Raw genomic sequence first — 23,875 nt, forward strand, 5'->3', positions numbered from 1 at the left:
AAAAATAACTGTATTACCTCCTGTAGTGCAGGATTTCAACAGCACTTGCAGTCACTCCTTAGAGTTTTTCATCTTTAGAAACCAAATTGCTCATTGTCTAAATAGCTGAACTTTCATCTCTATAAATAAGATTTCAGCTTTGCACAATTCATTTAAAATGCTGACAAATAAGGATTCTCACTTGATTCTCAGTAGTTTCATTGTTCAGTTTCATTTACTGTAGCAAATGTATTTGTTGAAGATGTAATATCGGACTTACATTTTCAGTAATGAAAGACTTCAGAATTAACTAGAACCCAAAAAAATTAGCTTTTTTTTTTTTTGGAGAAAAAGTAAATAAATTCTAGCACCTTTGGAGAAATAATGTATAAATACAAAAAACGGAGAATGTCTTTCAATTTTGGTCATAAATCTTTTAGTAAAGCAGTGAAAAAGGATAAATGTTTCTAGAACACATTCCTTCTTTCTCCTTGAATCAAGCCACCTCCTACTGAATTTCTTTGTAGGGCATCTTCCAAGTACATGTACAGCAATTCATCATGCTAGGCCAGCCCTCATCACCTGCACTCTGATTATCTGCTATGCTGACTATTGAAACCACTCTCTTATTTCCATATTTCACATATGGCTTTGTGGTAGTTTCTTGAGAATTCTGCTGCAAATAATGGCATCTGAATTATATCCCCACCTCTGTAACCAAATTCTCCCTCACCAGCACAGTCAGCTGAAATGTCTGTAGCCCTTGCATTTTTGTTCTCATATATTCAAGTGTAGCTTCTCCCTTTGTTTCCTCCCTGGGCTCACATATCTAAAGAAACAGCCTCCCTCCTATGCAGCAGTTGATCACTTCCTCTTTATTGAAATGTCTTCTCTAAACAAACTTTTTGCATAGGCCTGTCACTGACAAGCCACTGGCAAGAAGGTTATGATTATCATAATTCTGCGTTAGGTGATGAAACAGCCTGTCACAAAGTTAACAAGCTGTTGTCAGTCCAAACATCCCTTAACTGTGTTAAGGCCCATTTTATTTTCCTCACCATGTGTTACTTCTTTAACATTCAGTTCTTCAAATTCTTCACCTTTATTCATTCATTTAGACACAGATGCTGCAGCCTAAGAGCTAAGCATCAGTATTCCTTTTGGGGGAAAAAAAAAAATGAAACACCTGGTGCACAGAAAGCTTTGCTCTGTGCTCATTTACTGTGCTCAATCTGATTCAGCAGCGCACGTGTATGAGAATGTTCCAGGCCTGTGTGCAAGTGGAAAGTCATAAGGGGAAGGGACCTGAGCTAATGGAAGAGTTTTGGTTATTGAAAGCTAGTTGAAAAAATTAGTTGGAAAGCAAATGGTGAAACCTGAGAGAAGTGTATGAGCTTAGGGCCTTTGTCTTCTGGCAAGGCATGAATGAACACTGACAGTGGTGGCAGTTATCCTGCTGTATCGTGAAATGCCTAACAAAGACATTGTGAAACTTAGATTGCATTAAGAAAGGTTTTAACATTTGGGTTAGTCAAGATGCTCTATTATTAGTTCACAGGTTTTGGGGGAAATTTTGTATTACGGATAATACTTTTTATAAAAAGAGTGAAGTGAAAATAATTCATTAAATGCCATAGGTAATTTCTGAAGCAGAAAATAAAATCACCACCACCCCTATTATTTATTTTTTTTAGTTATTCAGTTCTTGTCAGATGTTAGCTCTAAGCTATAGCAAGTGGTCAGTATGAATTCTGCTGTTTCCAGGTAACAAATCAGTTTGTACTTGTGCTGTGCTGTACACATGGTGAGTACAGCACTTTCCCACTCTTCTCTAATTTTTTAGGTAGATGAACATCATGCTGACTCATAGTGACCTCCAACCTTCAGAAATTCCCCTCAGATTTTTAGTTGATTACAGCTGGAATAGAGTTGCAGTAACAAGTGCTTAAGGCCATGAGCCTGTTAAGTTCATAGTTGCCTAAATGTGAGACTTCAGTTGCCATTGCCATAAGTGAGACTTGCAGCATTTCAAAATCCCACTTTTCAGTGTCAGATCATGACACTAGAAGAAACCTGGCTCTGAAAACTGTAAAACTATATCCTTGATCACATACCTTAAGTGAGCTGGTTTCCAAAATTCTTAACTGTTCAGGAGCACTCAGCAGTTCAGAATCAGGACTACTTATATTTAGATACTGGGAATTGGATTGTAAGAATCTTGCTTAGTGGCCTTTTAAAAAAATGAAAACCAGGCTATACATTTTTTAAGGCTTCTTAAAACAATCATGGATACTTGATGGTTTTGAATATCTAATTTGTAATCAAGAGCTTTCTGATTCAGTGGCTGGCATAAACATTATAAAATGCTCTTCTATTTATGCACTAGACATACATTGAAAAGAAGGTATGTTTCAGTGTTTGAGGTAGGTTAATTTTTTTAGTCCCTACTCAATAGTGAGTAGGTTAGAATTTCAGTTGAAACAATTTTCATTGAAACTTTTGCTTTTGAGTATTAGCATTCATTCAGTGTTTGGGCTTTTTCCCTTTCTTAACCTTACAAATAAAATCTTTGCAACCTGACCATCTAAAATGTGAGCTCCTAAATTGTCGTTTTGAACCACAGCAGTGGTTATTTTCAAAAATAGCAAGTTTACCTCTGCAAAGTTGGCATGTACATATTTTCTCAGACTGGCTAACTCCCCATGCAAACTGGTATTTAAAAGAAGTTACACAGCTTCACAGCCCACATTGCAGTGTTTCTAGTGCTGGTGCAAATTCTTGCAAGACTTGCACCTGTTTCTGAAGCGGCTTTGTTTTAAGCAAACAAGAAAGTTAATTATTGTTACATTTGCTTTAATGCTGTAAAACAAATTTATAGAAATGCCAGGCTAAAGCCAGTACTATGACTTTGAAGTAACTCAGTGATGAATTATACACACACACACACAGAGAAATGACAAAAATTTCTTTTATTTTCTGTCTCCCTTTAGAACTATTTCTTCCTCACACTACTTGCAGTACAACCTGAGGAAGGAGTTGTTTATAACAGAAATTAAACATACTGGGGAGGGAGTGGTTTATAATTCTAATTTTATTCTGCTTTTAATGTTTGCATTTCCAGAATCAAACGGTTTCCTAGGTAGTCCCTATAACAGCCTGCTTTTCTTGTTGCTGTCCCTGTGACCCTTAAAGTGGTGTGGGCATTTCAGTTGCCAGTCCTGCTGGGACTCAGGTATCAGTTCACTTGTGAGCCCTGCTCTGGCCAGCATCTGTGACTCTCTTTTTGTTGATCTTGAGATACCTGGCCAAGATACAGCTGCACAGTGGACCGCAGCTTTTAGAGGTGATAAACACACCTTGTATGCACATGCTGAGTGTCAGTGCTGGCAGCCAAGGAGTTGAGGGGCAGCCACTGTGAGGAGAGGCAGCCGAGGGTTGCCCCGTGCCAGACCCATCCAGTTCTAGCTGGTTCCTCAGCAGCCCCACGACAGGCACCTCGTGAGGAGCAAGGGAAGAGTGGGAGGAACAGCCCTGCTGGCAGGCAGCCAGGCAGAGCAGGAGGAGGTGGAGGAGTCAGCAATGAAGGAGTGAAGTTGAGCCTGGCGAAATGGTGGGCATGGGGAGTTTTAGTTTTTGCCATCCAACTCCACTGTAATTGGCAATAAATTAAACTAATTTTCCCCAAGCCAGGTCTGTTTTGCCTGTGATGGTAACTGGTAAGCGATCTCCCTGTCTTTACCTCAACCCGTGAGCTTTTCCATCTGATTTTGTTCCCCATCCTGTTGAGGCAGCTTGCTGGGTAGCTGGCACCCAGCCTGGGTCAGCCCACCACACTGTGCTTCATTGACTATGGCAGGGGGCTTAGAACTAGATGGTCTTAAGGTCCTTTCAAACCCTAAACATTCTATGATTCTATGATTTACTTTTCTCTAAGAAGGATTGAATATTTTGACAGAATATTTCATACCCCACTTTTTTTTTGCCCTGATGGCTTACCAGAGAAGGAAATCCTTTTGAACTTTAGTTGATAAACCTGTGTTTGTTTTCACACGGAATTCCTTTTCTGCTCTTGAAAACGCAGTGCACGCTATATTGAGTGCTAAAGTTTTAGTCTACTTTTAGTAAAATCTAAGTAATCTTCCCCAGATAGTTCAAGTAGATGCTAAACAGGTACTAAATAAAAATAATAATAAAAAAAAGTTATAAAAAACAAGAATAAGTGTTTTTAATAGACAAAGTACAGAACAATGAGAAAGCCATTAAAATTTGGGGGTTTTGCCTTTAAATTGTATTCAAGTTTATTTTATCTTCTTTTTTGTAGTACACTGCCTGATTATTTCTGATCTGAGAATGTGCAGGCTTTCGGAAGTTTGTGAAATGCGCTTCTTGCTCTCATATAAGCAGGGCATCCTATTAAGCAAGCATAGATTTACATGAAGAATATGCTAAATGGGTTAAGAACCCAGTAGGAGGGGAAAAAAGCCCAAACCAAACACTTATTATTGTGTACTTACTATTGCTTCATTTTCATTCTCCAGGACATCACTTGAAATGAATTTTTTGTATTTTTAATTTTTTCTAATTTTCTAGCACAGGAAAATACAGTACTTTAGCCAAAATATTTAAACACCATTGATTTAAAAATAGTAGTCTGTGATCCTTTTGTAGCCTCTGTGTGGTATTGAAAAGGGGTAGCAGGAAACAAACAAACAAACAAGAGTTTTAATTTGTCACCCAGAGTTCTGACTCCCTCTCCTGCTCACATTTGTCTAGCCACTGAGTCACTGAGCTTACAGAATTGTGTAACTTTCATTTCTGTGGAGGCTTCTTATATTAGAGAAGTTGTTCCAAAAAAAGCAACAATTATGACATAAGCACATCTGGTTCTTGCAAATTATTCTTTATTAAGCTTTCATTTAATTACATGTGCTGAAAGGTCTGCTTTTGATTACTGTATTTTCTTTTATTGTCCATCTGAATGATAGTGATGTTGGAAATTGCATACAACCCACCTGGCTTTTTTTCTCACTAATCAGGCAAAGTTTATACAGATCTATGTGTAGAAGAGGGATTAGGATCTTCTCTGTTTATGGTAGAAGAATTATTGATGATGCTAATTCAAGGTGAAAGTTTAAATTTGGTCACTGTAAGGGAATAAAACCTGTTTGGTTTTGTTCAGTAAACACTTTAGATTGGTAGGAAAACTTTATTTTAATATACAAGTCTTCTATTATGTTTCAACTTTTGAAAAGTTTCATGAGGGTTTTTTTTCGTATTTCCATCAGAATTTGCAGGAAATTTTAATGCCCTACATTCCTTATTAACACTTATAGAAGTTATAACAATCACTGTACACTGAGACGGAGACATACCTTGTTGCCTATTTTAATTTTTATTACTATCTAGAGAAGATGCACCACTGACTTTTAGTAGCAAATGATTCCCGTGTCAGGTCATTGTAGAGATTCTGGAATTGGTGTGTATTTTCTGGCTAAGAACAGAAAAACCTTAAGCATTGTTATTTCTGACAGGGGTTTATACCTCCTTTTCATAGATAGCCTTATAATTTTGCCAATTTGGTTTTTAATATTCAGGCACAGTATAACCTTTTCCTCATTGTTATGACCATGGCAAGAAGGGGGAAGAAAAACAACCAAACAAACATCAGCTGAAAGTCAAACTGAAAAGATATTGGTGTTCGGTAGGTTTTTTCTTGGGAATTTTTTTTTTTCCCTGCCTTTTTTTTTTTTAATAACAAGAAGGGAAAAGCCACAAAAAAGAAACTGCTGAAAATTATCTATAATTCCTTTAAGAGAAGCCACAGCAGGGCAACAAAAATTATGTACATTTACAGCCTCTTTTTTTAGGAATTTTGCAGGAATACATTATATATTTTCTTGTCTTCCAGCAACTGTATGCAGCTCAGCTGGCAAGCATGCAAGTTTCTCCTGGAGCCAAAATGCCATCTACTCCACAGCCACCAAATACAACAGGAGCACTCTCACCCACTGGGATGAAAAATGAGAAGAGAGGGACCAGCCCGGTAACTCAAGTTAAGGTATTTTTCAGTAAAAAGAAAAGTTGGTGTCTGAAAAGGGTAGTGAAATTAAATTGCCTATTTAATTGGTTTACAGTTTGAAGTTGAACCACATGAAAGTTCTTCAATATTCAAATAAAATGTTCAGTTTTAGTGCTGTATTATCAGCATAGAGAAGGGAAGGGAAAGCATTCACTTCTTGCTTCCAAAAATAACAGGCATCCCTCTTCCTACCACAGGCAGAATACAGATTCATCAGTAAAATGTGATATTGTCAAGATTTCAGTCTGTAATCTTGTAATATATGTGCATGAATGGCGTCCATTTCATGAATTGTTTCACACTGAACTTCTGAGTATCTTAAAATGCGGTGCTAGCTCATATAGTTAGGGCAAGAGAGAGACTGTAGATCTTCTAATTATTTTAGAAATCTCTGACTTCATTAATTCTACAATTTTGGAAAAGGCCATACATAAAAATAAGATTTAAGTCAGGAGTCCAGGGAAAACTGTGTCACCGCAGATTGATTTGACTTTTGCTGATTTCACACAGCTGCTGACAACCGGGCTGCTCCTTGTTGGTTTTGTGCCATTGCTGAATGCTTGTGCCTGCTTATTCTCACTTGCTTGGAACCAGGCAGCTACAACATGGCATTTGCCAGCAGCTTGAAATGAACATCGTACACCCCTTGAAATCTGTGGTGCAGCTAGTACTTCTGGGTGGAACTGCCTGGCTGTTACTGCTCTGTTCTCCTGTGGTTGGTCTGAATTTCATGTGACTCGATACCCTCAGAAACAATTTACTTCAAACTGCAAAAAAAATCAACATTCGGATGTTTTACCAGTTTGAATGATAGCACTACAAATGCAGAACTATTGAAAAAGGTGTAAAAAACACATAGTGGCTTTGTGGAGAGAGAGAATGTGGTATTTTGCTTGCTGCTAACACCTTACAGGCACACAGTCGTTAGCCTCAAATCAGCCTGGGAAGATTTTACTCACTTGAGGTGATTTGGGTTTTTTATATATTTTTTTTGACATGAGACTAAAATATCATTCGTTTTTTCATTATCATCAATCATTGTGGTAAAGTGGGGGTGAGTGGATAATTCTGCCTGGGCTGATAAATTTCCATGACACTTTTTTGCTAGGCTGAGAGTACTAATAAATAAAAACTATTCCATTATGTCCAGACCTAACATTTATTTAGCAAAGCATTCACTTTACTTAACTGTAGATGTGTATTAGTCTAATATTTTACCTCTTGTAATGCAGTGCCAGGCTTGAGTGCAGTCAGTGAAGTTTACCCCATATGCACAGTTTGTTATGGTCAATACGGAAGCCACCAAAAGCAAAGCCCAACTGTTTCAGCAAAGTTGCCATAGTATAGTGATACCTAACACCACCGATTTATAGTATTGAGAATATACTACTGACTACTTTAATGTGAAAAAGTAATTTCATAAGTGAGTGAGCCAAATGGATCTACACCAAACCAAACCTTTACAATATGAGTAAAATTTTCCCTGGTTAAATTCAAGCACATATCTCCTTGAACCAAGACCAATACCAATACTATTTCAGCTTTGTGGCCAGCTGAGTCCTATTACAGAATTGACCACATGCAAATTCTTGGGGGTTTCCCTACATAATTTCACTTGAATGGACTTAAATATATGTTAATGAAAAAAAAAACCCTTTTTATCCTATTGTATTAAGCACACTATTGCATCGAAAATATTAAAAATAAATTACAAGTGCTTTGTGTGGACAGATATCAATGGCTAATGAAGAAATTAATTATTATTATAAAACAGTACCTATATGCTGCCTTTGACAATTGTTACCTTCATAAAAAATAACAGTTTTGATGGTCACGCATTGCTTCCTCTATATTTCCACACAATCTCTTATTTTCTCTCTTTTAAATAGCTATTTGTATAAACTACATGTATTACTTATACAACTAATGGAATTCTTTTACAGGAGTCAGATCTTTCAAAAAGTAATGATAGGGGCTTTTTAAGTCAGTGACCAGAATGTTTTCCAGCTTTTCAGTTGTCTTGCATAAATGAGAATGTTGTCTATAGAGTACAGACAGGTTGTGGCAGAGGTTTATTTTTTCACATGATCATATTAGTACTAGGCAGAAAATTATTTAGAAGTTGAACATGGTAGCATAGATTGTACATGCTCACAGTGTTCAGTCTGGCAAACTTTATAGTCTGAACGGGGATCTGAGCTCTCACAGAAATTTATTGAAGCCACTTTGTATCCATACAAGGAAACATCTTGCACGTAAACATGACCAAAAAGCACAATGAACTATGTCCCTTATACCTTTGTGCTTCTGCTTTCACTTGGACTCTGAACAGGTGTGGATATTCATGCACACTGCAATGTCAGAATGAATAAAAATGTCATGCAGTTTTATGGAAACAGTTTAACACTGACGATATGATGGCATTATAAATACCCGTTTGTTACATTTTCCTGTTTAATGCATTGTGTATGATCAGATGTAGTTTGCTAAATCATCGCGTGACAGTAAGGAGAATAGAAAGTATGAGATAATGTACTGTATTATTTGTATTATGACATATTTCTAAGCTTTGAAGTGATCAGTGCCGTGCTGTAAAATATGGACGATGTTCTCTTATATCCAGCATAATTCTGCTTTGGGCATATTTTAAATGAGGGATCTGTCTTAGTGGGCTCTTTAGTTACAGAAAACCACTGTTTTGCAATTTTCCAAATGCTCTGTCTTGTTTAACATATTAAGCAAAAGGAACAAGCTCAAAAAATAGGAAGAAGGTTATATTATGAATATCTATCCTGATCAAAGAAATTAATTGCTTGAATAAGTCTTTCAAAAATTATGATATTTCTTAGATTGGCTTATTCTGTGATAGCACTGAAAGGAGACACATGTCAGGGAGAATTTCTTCCATAATTACATGTGGGAAGTATAGAAAGATATGAAACTGCTGATGCTAGATTTACGTACTCTTAAAAAATGTTCCATGTCTTTATGCAGATAAACATACAGACACATTACAGGTTGAATGCAGCAGAAGTAACTACAGAATATAGAAATAATTACAGAAGTATCAAACAAGAAGCAGAATAGCATTTATGTGAAAAAAAAACCATTGACTGTACATAACTTGTCAAAAATACATTTGAATTATAAAATGTTGTAAAATATAAAAAAATAGTAGAAAATAAAATATATTCTGAAATGCACATAGTATGTGTTTGATACTGTAGTAAGTCAAGGAATTTGAATTCAGTTAAATTCTCCTGTTACGGGGGAACAGCATAGATTATTTTACTAAACAAAACCCTGCATTCAAAATAAGATACATGGAATGTATAAGTTTGCAGCAGCATTAAGTGTGGGAGAAAGAACTGTCAGGTTTTTAGAATGATTCTTTCATAGAAGTACTTCTGATTCCTTAGTTTCTAATGCATTTAAAAATAAGCTACGTAAATTATTTTCATAGTGCCAGGAACTTTTCAAATAAAACCATGCAAAAACATTACTGAGCTGCTGGAAATTTTAAATAATTCTTTGTAAATGCCCTAGGTTAATTTAGATCTCTGAAAACACATTAGGAAATTAAGCTGTAATGTGAGCTAATTCAAATTTTAATTTGGCAAAAGGAACGATCCAGCCACATAGTTAATGTAAATAGAAGCATAACACAGAGAAATTAATGAGGTTTCCTTCCTGAATCTTAAAGGAGGCAGATAATTAGCTTCTTTTGTTATTATTGTGGGATAATGTGGTATTGTCTTCGAGGTGTAAAGTAACTACTGCTTGTAAAATGATGTGTTCATTTGTCTTTTCTTAATAATTATTTGCATTAAACTCTTGTAGGATGAAGCAGCCCAGCCACTGAATCTTTCAGCCCGACCGAAAACAGCTGAACCTGTCAAATCCCCAACATCTCCAACACAGAACCTCTTCACAGCTAGTAAAAGCAGCCCAGTGACAGTGATGAGCAAGAGTGGCATCCCTAGCCCACTCGGTGGATCTCTGGGAAGAGGATCTTCTTTAGGTAACTAATCTGTCCTGGGGAAAGGAGAAAACTGGCAACTGTTCTACATGAAATCTCAGCTTGAGCATACTTCTGAATTATATAGATATCTGAGCCTACATTTCCATTTAAAATGAGAAAAAAAAGAATTCCAGGAAACCTTTTCAAAGAACTCTTGAATGCCAAGGTTGTACAAGAGAAGACAAAATGATGCAGCAGTGATGTGCGTCTACAAGAAATACAGCCAATAAGTGTAAAACATAGGAAATACACATACGATTCATAGAATCATAGAATTAGAGAATCAATAGTGTGGGAAAGGACCTTAAAATCATCTAGTTCCAACCCCCATGCCATGGGCAGGGACACATTCCACTAGACCACGTTGCTCAATGCCCTGTCCAACCTGGCCTTGAACACTGCCATGGATGGAGAATTCACAACTTCCTTGGGCAGCCTGTGCCAGTGCCTCACCACTCTCCCAGTAAAGAATATATGCACATAAGTAAATAGAGATGCATATATAAAACATGTAAAAGAGATTTGTATGAATATCTTCCCCAAAGACATCAACTGGGTGCATACATGCAAAGTTAACTTTTGAATTTTGACCGCTGGATTAAATAAAAAAAATAAAATCTTTGCATGCACATAGAGCCTGACTAGATACTAGACCTACACACATAATGACTCATGTGGTTAGTGCAACAGTGTAACATACCTTTAAATAAGTTTTCAAGCACTTCCTTGAGTTAGGGTCAGAGAACATTCAGTACCTCCATGGTTTATTGTAAACCAGATGCCAGGCAAAAAGATAACTCCAAATGTGGTTTTCAGCCATTTTGCCCAAATATAGGGGATATATATATCCAGAACAGCAATCTAAAAGAAATCTAATTCTCTGTATTCTGGGAATTAAGTTAATTTTAGAAAGACCATATGCTGAATATATATATATTTATTTATGTGAGTATATATATATACATTTAACAAAGATAGAAAGGCCAGCTTATTATTTAGGGGTTTTTAGTTATTGTTCATGTTTTTATTATTTGTTCACCCATCTCTCAAAATTTTCTTAATTCATATGGTTGCAAATAGGGAATTTTTGACCTATGTTCAAGATTCTTTAATTAAGAAATAATGCTTATTAAGTAATGAAATAAAAAATTGATCTGAAACAACGTATGAAGACTACCTTAACCAGCCAAGAAACAGAATCAAGAGCTGCAAAATGTAGATGATCAGCCCTAAAGTTCAAACAGTATATTTTAACAGTGACTAAATACTTACTACAGACCACTTATTCACAATCTGTAGCTCAAGTGTACTTGTAAAATATATAGAAACACTTGTGAATAATGAACAGATACGTTAAATACATACATTAAATGTATCAAAAGTATGATTTGTTCTATTCCCAAAACACTTAGGAACATCGTGATCTCTGAAAGATACCTTCTTCAGCTAGCTAGATATTCTACCTGTCAATTTATTTGCAGCTATCACTGCACTAACATTATAAAGTGGTGTATCAGTTTGAAGTCATAGACCGTTACAGAAAAATGGCTAGAGAAGATATGCAAATATCAGCAAGCAACTTCAGAGTTTGTGCTCTATTTTTGCTATAAATTGAGATGATTGGGAGTCTAGGTCTCATTAAAAGTCACACAAATATGTTTCCCAAATTACTTAGGCTCCACAATGGAACTTAGATGCTGAATCTGTTCACAGCGTTGGAAATTTTACCAAGCAAGGGCGGTGTTTGTTCTCTAATATGTTGCTTTTATTTTGGAGAAGGGCACCTCATTCAAACAGAAAACATCACAGTTCCATCTAAAACATCACAGTTTGCATCTCTACTCATCTAGACCACAGTATTAAGTCAACTGTTTGGTTCCCAGGATAAAGCGTGACAAACCATTAATTTTAACCTTTTTTCTTTTAAAAGAACTCAGGGTCCTTTGAGGTTGAACTTGCTATATTTTACTCAGCTGAACTTCAGTGAAGTCATAAGGGTATGAAATTTATCTTTAAAGGAGAATTCCAAGTCTTAGCCTGTTTGTTTGTGTGTTTGATTTATAGTGGACTGTTAGTAAGTGAAAAAATCTAATAAATTCAAAGCTTTATAGAAGACATTTTCTTGTCAGGCAAATGCACAGGTCATGCACAAACTTTGATTGCTCAGAATTTCCTAGCTGGAATGTATACACATAAATCTATCTGTGTGCAGTATAGAGGATACTTCCATGTATGAAAAGTTGAAGTTCATCACAGCAACACAAAACAAACAATTACCAGCTAATTGCTATCTTCTGTTCCCAAATCAGAAACTATATCTGAGGTACTCATCTTTACCTATAGCATGCATTTTAAGATGCAACAGGAATATTTTGTGTGAGTCTGATGCATGTTTAGAAGTTTCTCTTTCTCTCCAGAGTGATGGAAAGAGAACCATTTTTTTTTTCTACTTATTTAGAGCTTTAGACTCACATTAGCGTAATAACAAGCTCTGTCCCCCAAAAGTCACTGTGGGTGCTTCTGAAATTGAAAGCCAAATCTCTCGAGTGATGGTTATATTGACACAGAAATTCTAAAAATGTAAATAGAATTTTAATGACTTTCATGGCCAAGAAAACAAGATTTTTTTTTTCTTCTTCTTTGTTCATTTTATTAATTATTATTAATAAGTGAAAGGATTCCCACTTAAGCTTCTGTATACTGTTGTCTTAACCACACATTGAACTTGAACTTCATGAATATGCTCAAATACCTCCATATGAGGCTATGCTAAGACTTCAGGGGTTGTACTTATCACAGTAAAAGAAGAGCACAGGCTTATCAATCACTAGATAAATTCAGCCTTCAAACAGACAACAATTTCCACTCCTCTTCCTTTTGTCAGTTGGGCGCAACTTTAACAGTATGAGAGCTGAGTGCTTACCCCAGATTCTAATTTGGATAATTAGCTAAATAAAGTGATTATCTCTCTGTTTATAGATATCCTTTCCAGTCTTAATTCACCTGCCCTATTTGGGGACCAGGACACAGTAATGAAAGCTATTCAGGAGGCTCGAAAAATGAGAGAGCAGATCCAGAGGGAGCAGCAGCAACAACAGCAGCCACATGGTGTTGATGGAAAATTGCCCTCTATGAATAACATGGGTCTAAACAACTGCAGGAATGAAAAGGTAATGGCTCCCTTTACTGCACAGTCTGTCACTCACTCTTCTTTTTCCTGCAAATAGCTTCTTATTTCTATATAAAATTCCTTTTTAGAACTTTTAGCCATCTCTGATTTCATGTTAAATACAGCTTGTCACTTCACAGTACTGTGCTACAAACTTCTCTACGTTTACATGACAGCATTCAAACAAACAGCCCTGTGTACTCGTTATTAAGCTGTAAGCATGCATATAACAATGTGGAAAATTAATTGGATGAAGCTACAATTGTCTGTGGTCACTGGATTTTGAATTGTGCTTTTGAGAGTGACTGGATTGATAAATATGGGCAGTTACATACTAGCATGGTTGAATATTACAATGTATCTGATTGTGGTTGAATCTGTAACTCAGTTGCAACCAAGTATTTAGGCTCAAAACAGTGCTTTTGGCTCTTAGTTTCAATGGAAAATTAGAGATCAAAGTTCTTTGTTGAATCTTGGCTGTAGTTTCCAAACACTAAAATGAAATGGGGCTCTACAATATAACGGTAAATGAAAGTGGTGGGAGAATGCAACCAGCATTGGACTGAGCAGGATATCATATCTGGAAGGTGAGGAAGCTGTTTTTATCATACACACTTTAAGAACCGCTCAGTGGACAAAGAAGTATCTTGGAAAATTCTTTGTGGTGTTTTGCTCTGTGGCCTTTCCAGGGTCTACAAGATCTGCTTCAGGAGCAGATCTCTGTGTGTGTAAGAGCGCCGGTGAACATGGAATCAGGCAATTGGCTGGGCTATAAGGCAGCCTTTTGATGAAGAATGCTTCTCTGTTACCTTCCCTAGAGGTGGCTTCAAAAAATACAGCACACAAGTTACTTTTCACCACTTACACAAAATCTCTTATATACCACAATACTCATTCCTGTTAACTAGAGAGGGAAAAATATTATCCCGGTAATCACTATGGCATTGGCAAGTAGGAACAGCTATGATGCAATTTAGTAATGAATGAAAAGAAAACTGACGCATTCATTAGCCTATAAAGCAACCAGTGTTTCAGACTATTTGCTGGGGGGGGGGGGGGGGAAGGAACCAAACCAACAAAACAAAACGAAATGAAAACCAAATAAAACCCCAAAACAAAAATATAAAAAAGTGAAAAACTGGTAGCTTTCCATGCCTATAATTCATTAATTAAAATTCTGTGATATATCTGTATATTTTTGGGGAGGGAAGATTATATTATACTCTAAAAACTAACAAGAATTTTTAGTCCTGGTTGAGTATAAGACTTAGTAGAATCTTAGCTATATCTTAAACCATGAATTTAATGATACTATGATTTCTCCTCAACCTACAAGGAAATACTCGGTGAGCAAATGGATTCTAGCAAGGCACAGAAAGGCTAAGAAATGTTGTAAACAGACCCATCAAACATTGATAGATACCTTTTAATCTACATTTTGTATTTTTTGCTTGATAGGTTGTTTGCTGTACTCAAAACAAGCTAAAAGCTCAGTGTCTATGAAAGAGTTGTTAAACTGTTGCCACACAGGGTTAACAATGCTTTTATAAGTCAAATTCAGAGGCTAATAAATATTTATTTCCTCTAGCATTAGTTTAAATATCAACATTGAAAAACTCATTTAATATAGATTGATACTATGAAAAAAACAAAGAAATTAATAACTGATCAAGCAGGTCATATTCTGACTCTAATTGTAAAGTCAGTGTTTGTCTTAACTAAGAGGTAGAGTACTAAAGGCCATGTTATAAACATAAAGTGTCACACCTATGATCATTATTTAGAGTTTATAAAATTATGCTTTTTTAAAAATAAATTTTGTTTCAGTGGCTTGACATTTAAAAATATCTAATACACTATAAGGGCTATTAAAAGAATTCTTAACATTTGATTTGGCTTTGAAAAATAAGTATAAAAATTGCGTCCACTTATTTATCAGATCTGCCCCTGAGTATTTTCAGTACCATGTTTGTCTTGTATTTGATATAACAAGTTTCTATTTCATCTTTCACCTTTTAAAGCAGAGTCAATAAATATTTCCGTGACTAATCTGAAATTTCTTTTTCATGCCAGTTACTAGCAATGTACAGATTGATGTAGAGCATCCAAACTGAGGTTATACAGCAGGCAGGCAAAGGAAAAGAATATTTTTATTTTTTTTTTAATTTGCAAACGCAGCAGAGTCAATTGGAACTCTTTAACAAATATAAACAACATCCTCCTCAAATGCAATCTTTTATGGGGAGACTTTTCATAGTAGTGCTTGCAGTTTTTAAAACCAAAGAATAAGATAGCAGCAAGGAAATCTGTTTCTAAGTCTCTCAGTGCCCTTATGTAATCCTGCTAGGTTTTTTTATTGAGCATGTACTGTACAGTGAACCATTAAGGCAGGAAAAAGTTGTAATACATTCTCTGGTTTTACCTTTGGTATGCTGTTCTCTTTGCTCTGTAGATGCAAGAAAAGGCAGAGTTTACAAAAACGAGGTATAAATCAGTCATTTTAAATGATGATATATCCCCACTCTCTATCCTAAAGAAAATAGAAGAATTGTCAGTCATGAGTACTTACTAAGGGAATGTATTTATATTTTATAGCAAGTATAAAATACATTAAAACCAGAAGCATCCTTTGCACAAACGGAATTCTAGAATACTTCCCCCCGCCCCCTTTACTCTCTGCCTTTTAGTATTTACATTATGTTATATTTCTTATACTTTAAAAATGGTGGGGAGGATGATCAAAATGGGGGAGGAGATGATAGATCAATTCAAAAAACATAATGTTGAAGTAACTGTATGCCAAGAAGACTGTGCATAGTTTGTCTCTTAATCCCAGTAAAGCTTTGATAACTTGAATTTGAGTTTGGATTGGTTTCTTTTGACAAATCGGTACCCTATGTTTTCAGGACCAAATTTTCAGAAATTGGGTTCAGGTAATTAGACTCGTATAAATTAGTAGCTAGAAGCTGGCACCAGAAAAAGATGACAAATTAATTGCCTGCAGCTGGTTTAAAAAAGCTATTGAGTTCTGGTCAGTTGCTGGTCTTCAAGTTCAGATAGCTGGTAACAGTTTGTTGTGCAAATGACTGCACTTACAAAATTATGTACATAGCTTCAAAGCCTGGGCTTAGGCCTTTTTGAAAATGTGTCATTTAAATCTCAAAAAGCTTTGTATTTGGTTAGAGACACAGAAATGAAAATTGCCTCTGTTTATATTCTTCTGTTCAAAAAAATCTACAAAGCTTTAAAAGTACTCACAGACGTTCACTCATCAGAAAGGCCAAAACAAAAACATGCAGTTCTCTGGCACAGTCCAACTTTGTCATTTGCTAAAGCATTAAGGTTAGACTACACTTTTGACTTCTGTGGACATTTACAATATGAAGTTATTTCAGTTTGCGTACTGTTGTGGGTTAGGATATGTAGGTAAGCACCATGCGACCACTCACTCACTCCCTCCTCTCCAGTGGGATTGGGAAGAGAATTGTGAGAAAACGAGGTAGTTTTAGAAGTCAAGCAAAAACCGTGCATGCAAGCAAAGCAAAATAAGGAACTCATCCACTACTTTGCATCTCCAGGCAGATGTGCCAGCCATCTCCAGGAAAGCAGGGCTTCAGCATGTGTAACAGTGATTTGGGAAGACAAATGCCAAAACTCCATTTCTACTTCCTCCTTTCTTTCCCAACTTTTGTTGCTGAGCGTGACGTTGTACAGTGTGGAATACCGCTTTGATCAGTTTGGGTCAGCTGGCCTGGCTCTGTCCCCCGTGCAGTTTTGTGCACCCACAGCCTACTTGTTGGCAGGCCAGTATAAGAAACAGAAAAAGCCTTTATGCTGTAGAAGCACTGTTGAGCAATAAGTAAAACATCCCTATGTTATCAGTACTGCTTTAGTCACAAATCCAAAAATCAGCACCATGGTAACTAAAATTAGCTCTCTCTGAGCCAAAAGTAGTATAGTACACCCAAAGCAAAGAGTCATAATGGCAGAGTTGACTTTTTCTACTTTCTGACTGAGGAAAGAGAAGAAGTGTGTCAGGGATCTCACAGAGTAAAACACAAACACTGGGGAAGGGGGGAGAATTAGGAAGAATCCAGAAAATAGGCTAAAGAGCTCTTTCTATGTAATATAAGCAAAAGTAAAATCATACAAAAATTGGCTTTGTTTTGAAAATATGACTTTTTTCCAGTCAAGCCATGTTTACCTTCAACAAAAAAAAACTTTTGTACTTAAACAAAATTTGCATTGCTAGAGCTACTTGTATTTATTTTAGTATTTTGAGCTAGTGTGATTGCCTAAATTTGCTTTGATTTACAGCCTTAAATGAACCTGAAAATGCTATATAATTTATAAGATAACTGACATCATTTTTGAAAGGAGCAAATCATAACTTTTTTTCTGCAGAAAACACGAAAACACTGACAAAAAACCACTTAAGAACATCTCTGTAGAAAAATTATGCACAGAAGCATGTTAATTTCATTGGAAAAAAAATATATGAAGTCAAGACACAACATATACCAAATTAATAATCACAAAATATCTGCTAGACCCAAAGATATATCCCCACCTCCCCATTTACATATCCACAAACCTTATTCATTGGCATGTGAGAGGAAGCAGAATTCAATATAACGTTTTTATGTTTATATTCCATTCCCAGTCTTTTGTAGTTTTACAGGCAACTGTGTATTTGTAGTAGGAAACCAGAGTTAGACCCCAAAATAAATGACATGGGTCATACTTCCTGGGAATTATGTTACTTCAGTACCTCTTAGAATGAGCCTTTATTCCTTTCTTATTTCTTATATAAATCAAAGTATATTATCTACCCTTGGAGATGTTACAGTCTATTGATCAAATCCATATTTAGGCTCTTGGATTTGATTTGATAAGCCATAACGACCCCTTTGGATGTGTTACGGTCTGCTGTATTTAGGGACTGTTAAATATGTGGATTATTGACACAATAGAGTGTAACAACTCCTCTGGAGCTGTTATGCTTCATCATTTATATGAAGCTACTGCACATGCGTACAAACTTTGCCTGATAAAAACACTTCAGGAAGTCTTTGTAGGAAAAGTTACTAGTCATGCATAATCTCCTTTTGACAGCGTACAGCCCTGCAATGACTCCATCATTGTATTGCTATTTCTAAATGCAAGCAGTACTGGATTATGTTGCCAACAGTTTTTTGCCAGCTTTTTTCTCATACGTTCACTATTATAGACAGAACAACTGCAAAGGCAGGAATCACACTGTCTTTTCTGCAAGTGCAGGGCATTTCTCAGACAATCACAAAGCGAAGCACCTTGTTACTAGCATCCCTTGTATTAGTCATGTCTCAGCTCACTTTAAAAAAGAAACAAACCAAAAAGCAAACACTAAAGAAAATACTTCAGTTCATCCTGTGTTCAATTATGTTTTCTCCTTTTATTGAAAGTATTCATGCCCACCCTGAAATTGAGAAAATGGTCATATGGGCCTTGTGTATTTTTATAAATCTTTCAGTGGTTTAGATTTTCAGGGACCGATCTATTCTTATTTGCTTTTATCTTTTAAGAAAATCTTATACTTTCTTTTTCCCTTTAGTCTCTTGTAGAAGAGTATTTGTAACTAGTAAGTAAGGTCAATGCTTGTATTTGAGTCTGCTGGGAGACATAACAGAAACTGTAAGCATTTTCAATTTGATGCTTATTTCTGTTGGTTAAATATTAGATCTACTTGTAATTAATGGGCAAGTACCTCATTACTAGGCCAAAAAATGGATAGCAATATCAACAGCAAATTACTAGTTTTGCAAAGTTATTACCTTTATTATGGTACTGTCTTGATAGTCATTGTATCAGCTTTGTCCTCACTGCAACTTAAGGAAGCTCCCCATATAGCTTACACTTAGGTATAATTTAATTTAAGTTTAAATGCATATATTTTGATTCTATAATAGAAAATCTGGAACTGTAAAGAAAGAAAAAAGGAAGACTGGTTTCCTTGAGGAACTGTTAATGTGGTCTCACTTTCTTGCAAGAATATAGGAAATTTATTCAACTCAGTGGGAGTGTATTCCATCTGTCTAATGAAGAATCTGATTTTCACAAAGACACTGCAACTGGGAACCTGTTTTTCTAATATACGTCATTGACAAACCTTTCCCTGGGGAGTTTCTGAGACATAGAAGGACATGTTGCATAAAGACAACCTCTTTACATTTCCATCATTTTATAGCAGATAAATAACTTGTCTAAGTTAAATGTCCCAAAATAGGAAAAAGTTTCAAATACAAATCCAAGCGGTCCTCATAATTCTTACAAAACAAATATCCTTTATACTTTATTGTGAATGTGGCCAGTTCAGTAATCTGCTTGTGGTTGTACATAACATATGTAAGAAATGATTTTTGCTTTTTTATTGGGTGTTCAGACTTCCTAAAGCCATATTTGGGCACCAGTATTTTATTCTGAAAAACCTTTATTTAAAAAAAAAAAAAAGTAAAAATATTTCATTCCAATATTTATTGAAACTGCAATGATTTTGTTATTTCCTTTTTAGGCTTAGGGCTTATCCTAGGTGCATGAAAAATGTGCCCTCATTTTATATCAATTCTAATATTTCCTTAATAATTTTAAAAGAAACATAGTGACTCAAGTAAGAATTTTCTAAAATAGCTGCAGTACGGGAGCCTAAGTCCCACTGTGTCACAGCCTAAGCTGTGACAATTTTGCCCCAAGGCAGACAAGCAGATTTGTCACTGCGTATAGAGTAACAGTCTAATTTCAGTGAAACTCATCAGTTTTGTATCTTTCTCCAGCATTTCTACAATAATTTGGACAATCCAGAATTTCAGCTGAGGTAATACTGCCCCCTTTTATTAGAACTGGAAAACATGCTGGACTTCAAACATTATTTTTTTTTTTGTAGCTCGAGAAATTCTGTTTGTGCTGCTACTTCCAATATTTGAAATTGCATGACAGGATAAGATAAAGCTTGAAATCAATATAAGTTCATAACAATGAAGGGGGGGGGGGGGGCGGAATGTTTCCAAGCAACATTTTTGCAAGGTGTTTTGTGTGTGTTGTGACTGGACCTCCTAGGTAGTGTATCACTCAGGGAATTCCCCGGTATTTTTCCAAGAAGTTCAAGGTGTTCGTGATTTTTGCTTTTATATGAATTTCATTGTCATATGTGCTTGCACTGGTTTTCTAAATCAGTGTATTTACAGGATAACAGGCACAGTAAGCATTGTCTTTTTTTTTTTTCTTGGTATTATGAGGTCTGATCAGGATTTAGATGCAACTTTGAATAGCTGAATGATTTCAATATCTCTCAGTCATGGAGAAGTGTTGCAGTGAATTTATGCTTTACAATTAGAACTTTAAAATGTAATTTGAAATTAAATTCAAAGCAGAGCGCCTTGGAAAAAACAAATTAATCCCTAGATCTCCAACTGTATCTTTTAAGGAGAAATATTTCCATTACAAACACACAAGGAAAAAAATAAAACCACTGACTTTTAATATAACTCTGAAGTCTCTACTAAATCACTAGCTTTTGTAGATATCACAGGAAATAAAAACAGGCTCAGAAATTGTACCTGTACTTAAAGAAATGTTTTTTTCTGATCTGTATGTATTTAGTGAGGAAGGTGATGGAAGTTGTAACTGCACATGCACAGACAGGTCAGATACAGCCGTAACACTGGTACTCAGCTTATAAGAGTTATGGAAGGAAAATACCATTGCTAACATTAGCCTCTGTAGAAGAACATAGCTCCATTATCAAGGCCAGGTTTGTAATGGAAACCAGGTGCAGAAGGCTGTGGGTATGAAATCTTGTCAAGTTGTTTCTCAAATGCAAGAGATAGATAGAAATATTAAAGCTGCTCATGAAGCACTAACTTTCTGTCTGTATGTAACATATGATTCAGCCTTTAATTGTTCACATGCTATTGCTCGAATACTACTATTTATGCCTAAATATTCATACTCATGCCTTCCAGTATATCTTTTTTTTTTTTTCAGATTTACTTTGTATTCTATGTGTAGAAATCCATACAAATAATATGTTTGAAATTTACACATTAAAAATGCATGTTCACTGAAACTGTGGAACTGACAGCGCAAAGACAAAAAGAAACTGCAAAATCTCTGGCATATGTAGGTCATCTAAATTTACAGATAAGTTAGCTTTGGTGCCAGCTTTGGATCTAGCTTTGCAACTATGGAAGAATTTGCTGTGTAGACCTCTCTTTGTATGCATTTTGCTCAATTATCTTACCTTCCAAAACTGTCTTGATAAAGTTGGTAAGTTGTGCATTTCTGTTCCAGTGTATTAGATGCGTGGTTAAATGCTTAGTCTCTCAAATTATGTACAGGCTGATTGAAATAGAATCTAAATTATTTGTCTATTGATTAAATGATCAAAATAAATTAACTAAGTGAAAAATATGCAATCTTTGCAAAGTATAACTCATGGAAACTTTACTGGACCATAAATTAAAGGAAAAGTTTGAGTCTGATAATTGTATACATATGTAAGTAATTAAAAGAAAATGCATCTAAACATAAAAAACCCCTATATTAAACATTATTATTTGAATAACTATAAACACATATATAATATATACATACACTTTATAGCGAAGAAACTTCCCATATTAAGTGACGTTTTAAAGTTATTCATGCTTTCAGTTCAATCACAAGAATGCCTGGCAATAAACCTTATTTTCAGGAAAGAAACCAGCACACTGCTTTGGTATTAATAGCTATTTTTACATTTGAATGTTGGATACTAGAGTTTTACCACTCACTATGCTTAATAGTATGCTTGTGTGATTGCTGAACACAACCATGTTTTTTTATTTCTGTTGCCAGGTCTACTTGAGGGGCTTGCCTAGCTGCAGGTTGTAGACCTTATTAATAAAGATGATGATGATGATGATAATTATTAATAATAATAACGGGGATTTGGGCCCTTTCTTCTATTGCCTTTCCAGTTAAAAAAAAAAGTGCCAAATATACTGGTTATTGTCTCACATGGGGTATTTCCTCTGAAAAGGATAAAAGCTTTGCCCTACTTTGGTCTTCTCCCTTAAATCTTGGAGCAACAGAAAGTCCCAAAGGAAAGAATTAGATTAAAATGGGTCCCAAGAGTGAATGATGAAATATTCGCACAAACCAACAAGGATAATTTTTCCCAAAGGATTATGTTCTGTCATAAAGGATAGATGTGATGACTGTAACAGCATAATGATCGTATCTTCTTATGTACCTTTCCCGAGCTACTCAAGAGACTTTGCAGGTATATACTAAAATGTATGCCATGTTTTTATTGTGCTCCTCCACAAAACAATACTGATAGATTGAAAATTATTGTTCAAACATAAATTTGCTAGGACAGGAACTTATTCACTAAATAAAATTCTGGGTCAGAATGGCAGTTGCATGATCCTATCGTATCACTTCTTCGATTGTCCTGAGAACTACAGAACAAATTTGCACACTTAGATACATGCAGAGACATCCACAAAAGTTACAACCATTTATTTCTCAGCTCTGTGTATTCTTCTAAGTATATTCATAAGACCAAATGCATTGCACCAATATAACTCTCTTAACAGCAGTATATGAAGTATAGTAAGGATAAATTGGAATTACTTTCTCTGATAATTCATTGCTTTCTAAAATTAAAAATGTCTCCTGTTTCTCAAGTATCAATAGGTAGGATAAACAGAAATACATTCCCTGTTGTTGAAGGATAGTTACTCAGCTGCCTGTTTGTGGGTTATATGCTACTTTGTGCTGTCTTAACTGTTTTGCTTCAAACAAACGAATAAGCATGCTAGCAGGTAAAATTGTCTTCCTTTATGTCATGAAAAGACATGGTATTTGCAAATGTTTGTTTGACATCTGATTAATGGAGTTTGACCATGCTTATTCCTTTCTTTGTTTTCTTTTCACAAATATTCATGCAAATGGATCTTTATTTCTATGCATGTATTTGTACATGGACATTTGTGCACAATTACACATTTCCTGTTTATGCGTAAAGTGCTCACCTCCTCTTCGTAAAAAATACAGGCTTTGATACAGCACCCACTTCAAGCTCCATGCTGACCAAATGAGATATGCAATATCAAGGAGATCTTTCAGCCCCTGACACGGTGTCAATGGTAATTATAGACCCTTACAGCAACTCTGTGAACTCGCAGCAATTTAATCTAGGAATCCTGCTGGCCTTGCTGCACTATACTTTAGCACTGCCATCTTTCTCCCACCATTGGTATGCCAGAAGCAGGCTCATCATTTTTTCTGTGGCATTAAAGCTAATGGATGCAGGAGTTCATAGATAGAAGTAAAGGCTTTCTACTACCTGAGAGGTCTTCTGGCTGAGAGAATTTCCAGTTGCTTTATTTTCAGGTAATACAAGGCAATGTTGCAATACTTATCACTGAGTCAGGCATTGAAAACAATATAATTTGTATTAGGTGACCAACTACAGCATAAACCAGAAGCAGCAGACTATTGAGAATTTAAGTGCATAGTTCATGCATAACTCAAAAGTTACATTGTTAGAACACTGACACATTACTCATACATGTGTAGAAATTGCTGATCCCCCAGGGTTACT

General features: G+C 35.7%; 1 protein-coding gene across 14 annotated transcripts in view; it reads left to right on the forward strand.

Annotated features, from left to right (window-relative positions):
- SOX6 (SRY-box transcription factor 6) overlaps positions 1–23,875 on the forward strand; it is a 374,155-nt gene that overhangs the window by 302,350 nt on the left and 47,930 nt on the right. For all 14 annotated transcript variants that reach the window (XM_062608907.1, XM_062608904.1, XM_062608903.1 and 11 more), the window contains 3 exons: positions 5,888–6,037; positions 9,899–10,079; positions 13,059–13,249. In XM_062608907.1, the coding sequence (XP_062464891.1) occupies positions 5,888–6,037; positions 9,899–10,079; positions 13,059–13,249 (522 nt within the window). The remainder of the gene's footprint in view (positions 1–5,887; positions 6,038–9,898; positions 10,080–13,058; positions 13,250–23,875) is intronic.

The sequence above is a fragment of the Pezoporus occidentalis genome, unplaced genomic scaffold (assembly GCF_034315485.1).
Source record: "Pezoporus occidentalis ecotype Australia unplaced genomic scaffold, CSIRO_AGI_Poc_V1 ctg131, whole genome shotgun sequence".
NCBI classification, from domain to species: Eukaryota; Metazoa; Chordata; class Aves; order Psittaciformes; family Psittacidae; genus Pezoporus; species Pezoporus occidentalis.